We start from the raw sequence: 12,880 nt of genomic DNA on the forward strand, positions 1-12,880 counted from the left end.
TCAAGCATTCAAGCAATTATTATATTTTCATACTCTAAAGCAATCATTGTATTAGTTCTTTTAATCTTACGAAGCACAAACAATTATATAGATTACTTAGGATACTTAGTGGATTGAATGCCTCATAGCTATCCGCGATTTTTTACCATATTCCTGGGTTTTCCACATCAACATCTCCCTGTGTCGTGTCTCTCTCTTTATTCGCTTTTTTCGTATTTGTTGCTTAGTTAGTGTCGACCCAAGCCAATTGTCGCCCCTAGATGAAATTTGGCATTAATAGTTTGGCGCCGTCTGTGGGGACATTAACTAGGTTTCACACAAAATACCTCTCCTACAATGACTTCTGAAGATATGACACTCGCAGAGATGAAGGCGGCCTACGACCAGGCCCAAGCGAAGTTGGCCCAAGAAAAAGCATCTGTTGAGAACCTCCAGAAAGAGCTCGAATCCGTGAAAAGCACCAGGTACCAGTCGCGGTACAAACCCGGCGCAAAGCCGAAGAAACTGGTATTCGAGATGTCCGATGAGTTCGAGGACCTGTCCAACGACGAAGAGCCCCACGAGGAAGAAGATGGAGCGACGCCTGACCCTGTGACCAAGCGCCTAAACAAGATGGAGACCCATATGAAAAAGCAGTGTTCGTTGATGTTGAAAGTGATGACCAAGCTGCCAGGAGCGCCTACCCCTAATGGAGACAGAACCAACCGACGGATACGCAGCATCACCATTTTACGAGGCGATCGCCATAGTGACAGTCCCGCATCAGCTTCGACTCCCTGTCTGGACCACCTTTACGACAAAACGTCCGACCCTTACAGGCATGTCAACGTCTACAAGCAGCGAATGTGGCAGATCGGCATCCCGTACGACCTGGTGGAACCTGTCATGTGCAAATCATTCGGAGGTACCCTCGACGGAGCAGCTCTGGAATGGCTCATGAACATCACCCCTGGATCCATATACTGCCTCTCTGACCTCATCAACGCTTTCTATCAGTAGTTCGCCAGCAGTTGCCAGTTGGAGAAACAAACGAGTGACCTCTATCGGTTGGCCCAAGGACCAACCGAGTCGGTACGCAATTACTTTAACCGTTTTAATTGTGAAAAAATTAGTATAAAAAACTTTGATGTAAAGACAGCTATCGAAGCATTCAAAAGAGGTCTTATCACCAACTCGGAGTTATACCGAGAGATTACCAAATGTCCCTGCGCAACCTTCGAGGAGGTCAGATCGAGAGCCACCGCCCAGATGCGGATAGAAGACGACGAGATTACGCGGTTGGCAGCACAACGATCGACAGGGGGCAGCAGCGATAGGCGATCGTACACCCCGAGGAACAACAGCTGGCGACACCAGCCGTACAATCGCAAAAACCAGGTACAAAATGTCAATCAGTATGATGATACTAACAATGTTTACAGGAATGAACGGGTCGATCATCCCGAAATCTCCGAATATGGCTTCAACGTCGACATCGGAGGCGTCGTGAACGCCCTTCAAAATGTAGGTGGAACAGTCAGATGGCCCCGGAAGAGCGACAGACCAGATTCCATGAAAGACATGAGCAAATGGTGCGACTTCCACCGCGACAACGGCCACAAAACCGAAGAATGCATCTCTCTCAAAAAGGAGGTCGGATTTCTTCTGAAGCGGGGGCACTTAAAGGAGCTACTGAGCGACAAAGGGAAGGAGACGTACAACAAGGAGAAAACCATTCAACCCGACCCAACGGCGAGCAGCGATCGACCGACCCCGCCTACGTTTAACAAAGTGGTAAACGTTATTTCTGGTGGTTCAGATATTTGTGGACTAACCTCTTCTGCAGCTAAAACTATTAACAGGGGAGAATCTGGAGCCGTCAAAGAGGGGCAAACCGAGGATGAGATCGCACTCGACAAGTCCTTAGCAGCAATGTCTATCACCTTCGGCGACTCAGATTCAGTGGACGCGCAGCAGGAGCATCACGATGGATTGGTAATATCGCTCCCAATAGGCAACGCTCTGATCAAAAGGATATTGATCGACAATGGCAGCTCGGCAAACGTGTTGTTCTTAGAGGCCCTACAGGAAATGGGGCTCGAGGAAAAGAACATCGTCAGAAGATCAACGGTCTTGGTAGGGTTCAGTGGAGAGTCGCTGCGAACGGTTGGAGAGATATCATTGCCCAAATATGCAGAAGGTGTCAATATCATGACTAAGTTCAACGTCATTGATTGCCCATCAGCATACAACGTCATCTTAGGACGACCATGGATTCACAAAATGAAATCAGTACCATCGACATACCACCAATCAATCAAATTCCCAACCAAATGGGGCGTCATGGAGATCAAAGGACAGCAAAGAGACGCAAAGAAGTGTTATGAAACTGCACTGAATCCATCAAAATCCTCCATCTAGCAATTACAACTAGGGTCAACTGCGGATGAACCGGATGACCAACAGATCGATGAGATAGCATTAGACCCGACAAAGCCAGACCAAGTCGTAAGGATTGGAGCGTCACTACCTGACAACATCAGAAGTCAGATAGTAGCGTTCCTAAGAGAAAACTTGGACTGCTTCGCCTGGTCGCACGAGGACATGACAGGAATTAGCCCAGACGTCATCACCCACAAGCTCAACGTTGACCCCAACTTTAAACCAGTAAAACAGAAACGACGGAAGTTCGCACCTGAGAGGAATAAAATCATAAATGAAGAAGTTCAGAAGTTAATAGACTCAGGGAAAATCAGAGAAGTCAAGTACCCGGACTGGCTATCAAATTTCGTCGTCGTCGGTAAAAAGAATGGAAAATGGAGAGTTTGCGTCGACTTCACCGACATCAACAAAGCGTGTCATAAGGATCCGTTCCCTCTGCCACACATAGACTCCATGGTCGACGCCACCGCCGGTCACGAGTTACTAACCTTCATGGACACCTATTCAGGATACAACCAAATCCTCATACACCTGGAGGATCAAGAGAAAACATCTTTTGTAACTGATAGAGGAATTTATTGTTATAAAGTCATGCCTTTTGGTCTTAAAAATGCAGGTGCGACGTACCAACGACTGGTCAATAAGATGTTCAAAGATCAACTCTGTAACACCCTAATAATTCCTTGCTTTTATAAAACCATTTTCCAACTTAAAATAAAGGAATTACTAAAGCATTACCGCCACCGTGATAACGGCTAAGGCTATTACCAGAATTACGCAGCGGAATTAAATGTCAACTAACTTTTAAAAACCATAATTAATGAAATATTGAGGCCTCCTACAATTTGGAACCATAATGGCCCAAAACCCAAAGTATAAATAATTCAAACATTTCAAACATAATTAAAATATTAAATAAAATAGTTTCAAAGAACGAAAGCATGCAACTCTCTCAATCATCCCAAGCCACATGATTTCGATCGTACTTGATCTACCAACCTGCTATATTAATCTACTCCCCAACAATCCAAGTGCAAATGATGGATCATCATAGGGTCTTTAAGGCAAAGGCCATGACCAGAAACACACAAAGCACGTGGTCAACAAAAGCTGAGTACTTACAAGCATAGAGTAAATGAAACTAAAACATGCATCACTCACTAAGTACTAATCAACATGCAAAAGCCATATAATACTTAACAAACAATCATGAGACACAAGACTCGACTCTTGACTCACAATTTAATTAGAATAAGCTTCGAACGGGCCAAAAGAAAAATTCACAAAGGGAAAAGGTGATGGGAGCCAACCATACACCAAATATAATAATAATAAAATCGGGCCATACCGAGTGTCGGGTCATACCGACGGAATTCCTGCGCATAATATAAATGAAACAACGTCTTGTATCATTAGTAGGAGTACGAGCTTTCCGGCAAGACTCCCCCCATTGTTCATACTCGAGGTATATACGTTCCAAGAGTTTTGAAGCTTGTTCCGGTTGCACTTTACGTTTATTAATATTTTAATAAAGGCGAACTCAAGACTCGACAACATGCATACATGCCATTAATAAACAACAACCAAAACAATCTTATTTTAATGCTTTAAGACTTGTGATCAACCAAGCACGACACTTGTGATATTACTACCATGTTCCTCCTCACCAAAGTGAGACTCCACATCATGCATATTAACATGAGGGTTGTGCCCTTGCACGACAAATCCTAATTCATTTCATACATAATATTCCCAACTTAACCCTACATGTGCGGTGGCTTACGTGAGCTAACCCTTCACATGTGGTAAAATAAATAGTACGGCGAGGTACAAATAAATGGCTCAAAGTATGCTAGACATCCCGTACAATAGCATACAAATAAATAATCCATCCCTTGCATGTGAAATAAACCATACATGCATAAATATTGAACAACATGATTGACAATGAAGTCCATACTCATAATAATTTCAACATGCTTGTTCAACAATTAATCCAATAAATCCAACATCACAATCACATGCTCGTTCACCAAAATAAACATGATTCCACATAATGTAATTCACATCATCAACAATCATGTAATGTCATTGACAAAAAGGTGTGGTCGCCCTAGACTTGTACGTACCTTGAATACCTAAGCGTAGGGGCCATTTTGCAATAACGAGCACTCAACTAGAAATCACCTCCTATCATCAAAATAATGAAACTTAAATTATTTTTATGTTCATTAAATTTCCAGCAACTTTATAAAAATTAAAACCTCCTTTAGACTTTAGAATTCAATCGTTTTTCAATAATAAAATCGTCTCAATTTGCAAAATCAATCCCTAGTACGAAAACATACTTTTTCCGCCTTTAAAATCAATAAAATCGACACTTTAAACCTTTATTCAAATCTAAAAATATAATTGATTATCATAATTAAAATCATCACCTAATTATGCTAATCAATTGACTCATTAGGTCTAGGTTAAAACCCTAACTTGAAAATCCCAATAACACTAGTTTATTATCATAAAAATCAATGCTTTATTCAATAAACAAATCTGAAAATTCATCCTTTAATAATTAAAACAAACCTAATGAATCACAACACACAAATCCTCAAACCACGGTATTCATAACCGGTTCCCAGCATTTTAATTACTCAAAACAATATTAATATAATAATTTAAAATACGGAATTTAAATAGAATAGGTAAGGAAGAAGAGAATTATACCAATCCGGCCTATAGCACGGAACAACCACGAATATAATGTGATTGGGCGAAAAGAATTGAACAACGAACGAACAACACACACACACGACCGTGTGTGTGCGCGCAGCAGCGAGGGGACGAGGCACAGGGGCGCGCGCTGCGACGAGGGGACGAGGGCAGCAGGGGCGCGCGCTGTGCGCGAGGAGAGAGCGAGAGAAGGCGAGAGTGTGGGCGCTGTGCTCGAGGGAAGGCGAGCGAAGCAGGGGCGCGCTGTGCGCGAGGGAGAGAGGGAGTGGGCGCTGGCGTGCGCGAGGAGAGAGCGAGAGGGAGTGCGTGTTGGGCGTGAGGCCGAGCAGCACGAGGGCGCAGCAGCACGAGCACGAGGCTGTGTGCGTGCGTGCGGTGTGCCGAGCAAAGAGAGGAGAGGAGTGAGGTGCAAGAAATCAAAAAGGGGCTTTATGAAATTTTAGAGGTTCATTTAATGATGGGGGAGTCTATTTATAGGCTCCCTAATCCCTTGATGGGCTAGGCTTAGGATATTTGAGTTGGGCTTAGGAATTAAATGATTAGGCTAGCTTAGGACTTGAATTAAATACTTTTGATTGGGCTCGTTTAATAAAACGAATTGGACTTTTCATTTAAAACCCGAAGCCTTTAAAAATCATTTGCAACTCATTTAATTTCTCGATTCAAGAATTAAATTCGTTTCGTAATTAATTAAAATAATAAATATTCTAATTAAATTAAAATACATTAAATGCAATGCGTTTAAATATTATTTAAACGATAATAAATCGTAAAATGCTTTATAAATATAATAAAATAAATTTATAAATATTATAAAAATACGAGGTATTACAAACTCGGAGACACGATGGAGGTCTACATCGACGATATCACTACAACAAAAGGGTACATATTTAGACGGAATAATTGTGACGGTGTGACAAAGGGTCGCAGGAGTTTTGTCAGCGCGTATATGAATTTGCAAATTGCGACACTCTAAGCAGTCGAAATATATTTCGACGTTCTAAACCGTCGTTATTAGCAAAAAAAAAATACGTGGAACCCACGTGTTTGTAAACCCACAAAACCACTTACACATTCAGGCTAAAAAAATCCCGCTTATTCTCCTAAAATTTTCGTTGAATCGCGCTTTACCCTCACTCCATCTCCCACGTTTCCCTCAACCTCCTCACCGACCTACCTCCAAAACCTAACCTCCCTCTTCAGATTTCCCGATGAATCCGTCTTCACCCCTCCTCACCTTCAGCACCATTAACGAATTCCTTGGATTTCGTCTTCAACCTGTACGTTAACACAATCAAATCTCTCAATTCTCTCAGTTCATCCCACTTTTATCTCACTCCTTATTCTATGTATTCATGGAAAATCCCAATTCAATTCACAATTCGCCCAACAAATTCAAGTTAAATTCGCTTCTTCCACTGGTTTTTTTTATCGGAGAGCATCCTCTGATTTTTTATTTGCTGCTTCCTTGGCGCATCGGACAAATTCGCTCCAGTATCTCGATCTTTCAGGTTAGTTTTTTTTATAACCTTTGTTGCAGAAATGAGGCTTTGCATAGTAAATTTTATGTTTTTTCTTGATTGCAGAACGATTTAAGTTAATCCTGGGGTGGGAGGTTGCTTTTGATTCCATCTCATATAATAAACATGTCTTATTATAAATTTTGGGGCTCGTTTTAAGAATAAGATCAATAGTTCTCCCTTTATTTTGTTATTGCGAGGAACCCTAATTTCAATAGATATTTGAGGTTCAACATTATGAAAGAAATTGTTCTTGATGTTTTGCTGATTTTCGTGGATATCTTGGAAAGGATATTTAATCCAACATATGGGATTGGTGGATTTGTTGATGAATTTGGATAGCATTGTGTTTTTGTTCTTGTTGGCGAGTTTGATTTATGGGTCTTATTCTAGTGCTCTTGGTCAAGTTCCCAGGTTGCTAGTTGTTGCTGAGAGCCTAAGAGGCAAGTCCTTTAAAATTAAAAACCTACTTAATTTTTTTCACTAAGATTATTATTGTTGTGTTGTTATACATGCTACTCCTAGTTACAAAATTGTATCAAAGTGTTGTATGCTTTTGGAATTATTGAGCTGAGGGTAGTTTTGCTCTATCTTGATGTTCTGATATAAATAACTGAGCTGAGACTCTGAGAGTAGTAAAGTTGGAATTTGGGAATTTCCCTTAAGTTGAATTGTTGGTTGATCATATGAATTATGCATTTATGTTTTGCTTGAATTTTGACAGTAAAAAACAGAGACCGAGTTATGACCCTAGTGTTTCATACATGGTTATCATAGGGAGCTAGATTAGAGGCTGATTGCTTGTATACACTGCATTGGCTGCATATGCACAGAAAAAATGTTAGTACTTGCAGTAGCTTTTATGTAGTGGGGATTGCAGCAGTTGCTAGCATACAACATGCTAGTGAGGGCCGATTCTATCAGATTTTGCAAGCGTGTGGTTGTGTCTTGTTATGAGTGTGTTTTTATGAGACAGAAAAATGCTTTGATTTGACCTATCCATTTGATTACTTCAATTCCGAGAAAGTAGCTATGTTCTCCTGTGTCTTTCATATAAAACTGAGCTGAGATAAGAGATCTAGCATTATCTATGGCCCTTTGACAATTTCCTGCCAAGATTAGATCATCCACATACACTAGAACAGCTACAAACTTTCCATCTTTGTTCCTTGCGAATAATGAATAATCAGTCTTTGATTGTTCATATCCAAAAAAAATTAATGCAGAGAGGACAATTTAGTAAATCAATGCCTTGGTGCTTTCTTTAAGCCATAAAATGACTTCATCAATTTGAGTACTTTACCCGGAGATTGAGTACGTTTCCCGCTTCACGTATTATGATGCCCTGGTCATTCATAGCATTCAGTGGTGGCCGACAATTCAATCTGGCCGGCTGTACAGTTTTGGGAAGGAGAGCGTCTATTTGTTTTTGTTAATTTGTTGAAACTGCTGGGTTGTTTGATGCATGTTATGCTGGTGATGTTGAATTGCTAATACTTGTTGCTCTGTATATTGATCTTCTGATCTGCTGCGTCTTTGATCTAATTTTATGTTTGGTTCTGTTCTGCCTAATCTGCTGTCAGTATGTTGTTCTGTGTGTTTTATGCTGTTTTTGCCTTTGTTGACTTAGGTTTCACTGAAGTTTTTTTGTTGCATTTTGTTTTTGGTGATTAGGTTGTTTGTGTTTACAACATAGAATGTTAGTGAGGAAGTGATGCCTTTTATAGCTTCAGTTTTTGTGAGATAAAGTTGTTGTACTACCCTTGTTTTCTTACCATAAACAAAGGCTTCTGAAATCTGGCTGGCTGTAAAGTTTTGGGAAGGAGAGCGTCTTCTTAGTTTCTCTATTTTTCTACTAGAAAAAAATGGTATACTGCTTATTTGTTATCTCTTTTTGTAGTTTCGGTTGCCGATAGTCTATTCTTGGTACGGTAGTTGGAGCAACTGACCAACTTCTCCTTCCCTGTTGCTACTCCAGGTATTATCATTCCTTTTCAAAAAAATTGGATTTTTATGTTGTATTTCTCTTGATTACCTTTGTACTTTCTGAGACCGATAGTCTGTTGTTGGCACGTTTGTTCGGGCAACTGGCAAACGTCTCCTTCCTTGATGTTGCTATTCTCATATTACAACAGATCTGTTGTTTTTATGTTGCTTTAATTTCTAATTTTATGATATAATAGCTTCAATTTGCCTTTTGTGTCATTATGTGAATGCCTTATTACTTAAGTCAAATCATTGTTCTTCTCTAAGAAGGGGGTTGGTTCTGACTTCTGCTTATCCGTTTATTTGGTTAATTACTTAAGCCAAATCGTTGTTCTTCTCTAAGAAGGGGGTTGGTTCTGACTTCTTCTTATGCCTTATTGCTTTAATTTCTAATTTTCTGTTTATTTGGTTCCACCCTATCCATTTCTGCTATTAGTAATTTACCTTATCCGTTTCTGCTATTAGTAATTTACCTTTCAGAACATCTGAATCCAGTTTCTATTAAAGTCCCCATCACATCTTTTGCCAATTTATTCACGTGCTAGGGCTACTCTGCTATCTTGTCTATATTCTGAGCTTGCCTCTGGTTCTGCTTTCTGTTAGGCTCCTCGATCAAACTCGAGTAATTTTTTTTTCCTGAGCATTTATATGGTATATTGTCTGTTAGCAAGGTTACACTTACAAATTGTGCTTTCACACAGAATTAAGGAATTGACATGCCTTTGGATAGATGACTGTAATTAGATCAGTACGCCCTTTAGCCAACACCCTGTGAGTGTGCAGTCTCATGTTCTTATTTTTTCGATAGTTCTATGTCTTGATTTTGCTGTTTTCTGATTGCGTTTCTGTCTTAATTTAAAAAGGATGGGGGTGCTATTCTATTACACTTCACTTGTTGCTATGCCATGCGATTATGTTTGCACTTGCTTAGCAGTGGTAATTCTACTTTTCTCATGCACTAAGTGAACTTTTTTACTATAATGACTATCTGGTTTGCCCACCCGCTCTATTGGATCCAGTGGCTGCTGTTATGTGTTGTTATTGTTCTTAGTTTGGTTTGATTTAAAGAAAAGAATTCAGTGAGCTTAGTCTGTAATTTTCTTAGTGATTAGAAGTTCAAGATCAGAGTAGGTGAACAGGAACAGACTGTTCTTACATTTACCTGATGAATAGAATCATAGATAAGAAATCACAAATTATATTTTCTTGTTTGCCCCTTAATTATGCGGTAGCAAAGTACAAGGTCATATTCACAACGGTGGTGCTACAAGCTTTGCTAATCAGAGAGCTGATTTTGATTGTTTTTCAATCTTATTTGGTTTGTTACATTTCAGTTGCTACAGGTGCTAAGGAGATAAGAACATAAAAACACGAATATTGTGGCATAAGTGATCTCGTGGCACATGTGATCTGTTAGTTTAAATTAACCAAGCATGTCTACTAACTTATTACAGAGTAGTAATAAGTTAGTAGATATGTTTGGAAGTAATCAAAGAGTCCTAGGGCCAATTTATTGCAGCAAACAAGAAAGACGGCACCTGAGTTTAAGTTAAAAGGATACCAGATCTGTCACATATCATAACCCTTTAAAAAGCAAGAAAGCCTTCCTAACATTTCCTTAACAATAGTAGAATGACAATAGAACCCTTGCATTACACTTGAATTAAATAATTTTCCCTCTAGCCTATCTCCCTTGGTCGGTTTCACTTTTGCTCTTTGGCCCTTTCACGGCTCTTCATTTTCTTTCCCCAGTGAAGTTCCTAGAGGTAGTCTACATCGCTGTCCACCAGCGACAAAAAAAACCCATACCCACCAAAAACAAAAAAAAAAATTGGAAAGGTGGCCCACACTTAAATAAAAGTGTACAAGTGTTGCTAACTTGTTATATACTGTCATTGGTGATATAAGTATTGTCATTGTTATATATATACTGTCATTGTTGTATTAAAATACTGTCACAATCACCCAAAAAAAGGAAATTATTTATACAAGTGTAATGAAATAGAAAAACTAAAGGGACAACTTAAATTAATGGATAAAAGTGTTGCATATTAAATAAATGGATAAAAGTATGTATACAAGTGTTATATAAGTATTATAATGGTTTACATAAATACTGTCATTGTTGTATTAAAATACTGTCATTGTTGTATCAATTACTGTCATATTGCCGATATTTAATAATTTGTTTGACTTTTCAACTCATATAGCGAAAATACAATTTTGCCCTGGGTATGGGGTCTTTTTGTCGCTGGTGGACAGCGATGTAGCCTGCCTCGAAGTTCCTACACTCCCTCTCTCTCCTCTACCTTCCTCTCCCAAATATCTCTCTTACTCCAATTAATATATTCGTTGCTGTACAGATTCTTCTGCCGAAATGCCGAGTATGTCTCTCACTATCTTGCAGGCCTTCCGATCGACGAAACTCTGATTGAATTCTACTCCGATGTTCTTCCTCACACTATACATTGACACTTGTTATGGCGATTCTTCGATCAATTCCGGATATATCAGTGGCGAATGTTCAAATTCTGAAGGTAAATTTCAAAATTCGTAACCAATTTTGCACTCTTTCTCGTCCATCTTGTGTGTGCGGGTGAATTCTAGGGTTTTAGTGTTACTTTTTTTTTGGTTTATCTCGGATTGAGTAGATCACAATTAGGCTAACAGGCGCGAGATTAATGATTTGAATTTGGAAGTTGTTTCAATTTTCTAGAATTTTTGTAATCTGTTTAGTAAATTTTAGGGTTTCAACATTTCTTGAGGATATCATAGAATACTAAGGTGTTAATTTCTGTTCTATGGTACAACTTTAACCAGATAATAAAACGTTTTGATTTTGTATTTCAAATTAATCATGGGGTTTCAACTGATTTTTAGCCAATTACTGATTAGTGATTTCTTTGCATGACCGTTCATTAGATCCAAGTGGAAGTGTGTTGTGACTTGTTGATTGGGGTACGTAGACGAGAGAATCAGGAAGGAATTATTCCAGATGCCGATTTAAGGTATTTTCAGCTAAAATTATGTCTTTGCAAGTTACATATATCTTCATCTTCTGCTATTTTTTTTCTCCATGATCCCTTGCTTCCTTTGATTTGGGAACTAAGTACTTAAACAGAGACTACTGATTTAATCTTAAGATGGACGATCGATGAATTCTGATCAATCGTGTTGGTTGTCTCTAGAATAGGCTTTGACGACTCTCACTTTGCTTTTGACTCAGCAAAATAGCAAATGAAATTGCTTCAAATTATTCTTTATTCATTTTGATTTGATTGACTCTTGCATCTGACAAATTTTTGTTTTTCGAAAGTTGTTTTAATGCAGTACGTACTTGTTGCTGAATAAGAGGCTTGATCAAATTTGTTTTTTTTACTCCGCATAAAGTTATCCGGAGGATGTGTTACCTCTAGCCCTTCAGGTACTAAACACAATCTAATGTTCTCCTATAGGACCCTATGGACTCTTGAGATTTTTCAATGCTGCTGTGAAAACATCCATTTTGAATTATTCCTGCATTTATTTTTTAAGAATGATTGTAGTAAGCGCATTTCCCTTGACCATTGTAGTAAGCATGTTGTGGCCATTTTGTAGTAATAACAAAGTAGCCCCTGGTCTCTTACTGTTTTGTGAGCTCATTATGCTAACTTGATTAATATTTTGATACATGCCCGAGATGACAAGTCACAATATGCAAGGCATTTGTTGTCTACTACGGATTTCATTTAGAAATAGGGAAAAACATCAGCTAAGTAGCAGTAGTAGTCATTGGGTGAATAAATATGGCATTCGTTAATTCTCTTTGTTTCTTGAGGGTACTACTATTCAATTTGATAGATAACTCGTCCGCGTATCACTTTTGTTCCAAATAGTTGTGAATCTATGATATTGTTTGTCTTTCTCTTACTTGGATTGTTTCGGTTAGATGTAAAACGGTTTCTCAAAGTCCATGTTTTATTTGTGTAGGGGAATTTTGAACCTTGGTCTTCTTTCATCATTTGATTTATCTGATTTTTAGGGGACAAAGGCCAAACTAAAAGACTGGCAACATTAAGAAATACTGTTGAGGTTCTGCTTCAATAGCTTGGGAAACACCTGCAGCCCAATCTGGCCGATCATTTGTAATGAAGTTTCTTTATGGATAAATTTGTTACTTTTGGTGCTCTGAAAAGTCAAAGCTACTTGGTAGTGACTTGCTTTTGAAGGTATTTTGATTA

General features: G+C 39.0%; 1 protein-coding gene across 1 annotated transcript; it reads left to right on the plus strand.

Moving 5' to 3' along the window:
* Window positions 1–336: 336 nt before the first annotated feature.
* Window positions 337–2,400, plus strand: LOC130467574 (uncharacterized). Its single transcript, XM_056836119.1, has 2 exons — window positions 337–995; window positions 1,113–2,400. Exons 1-2 carry the CDS (start codon window positions 337–339, stop codon window positions 2,398–2,400), a joined length of 1,947 nt encoding a protein of 648 aa, XP_056692097.1.
* Window positions 2,401–12,880: the final 10,480 nt, after the last annotated feature.

This window comes from Spinacia oleracea, chromosome 2 (assembly GCF_020520425.1).
Source record: "Spinacia oleracea cultivar Varoflay chromosome 2, BTI_SOV_V1, whole genome shotgun sequence".
In the NCBI taxonomy this organism is placed as follows: Eukaryota; Viridiplantae; Streptophyta; class Magnoliopsida; order Caryophyllales; family Amaranthaceae; genus Spinacia; species Spinacia oleracea.

Bases quoted from the DNA above. Each gene is read 5' to 3' on its own strand.
- LOC130467574 (XM_056836119.1), top strand. From the start codon at position 337: ATGACTTCTGAAGATATGACACTCGCAGAGATGAAGGCGGCCTACGAC. The intron at 996-1,112 runs GTAGTTCGCCAG...TGAAAAAATTAG, and splicing joins CTCATCAACGCTTTCTATCA to TATAAAAAACTTTGATGTAA.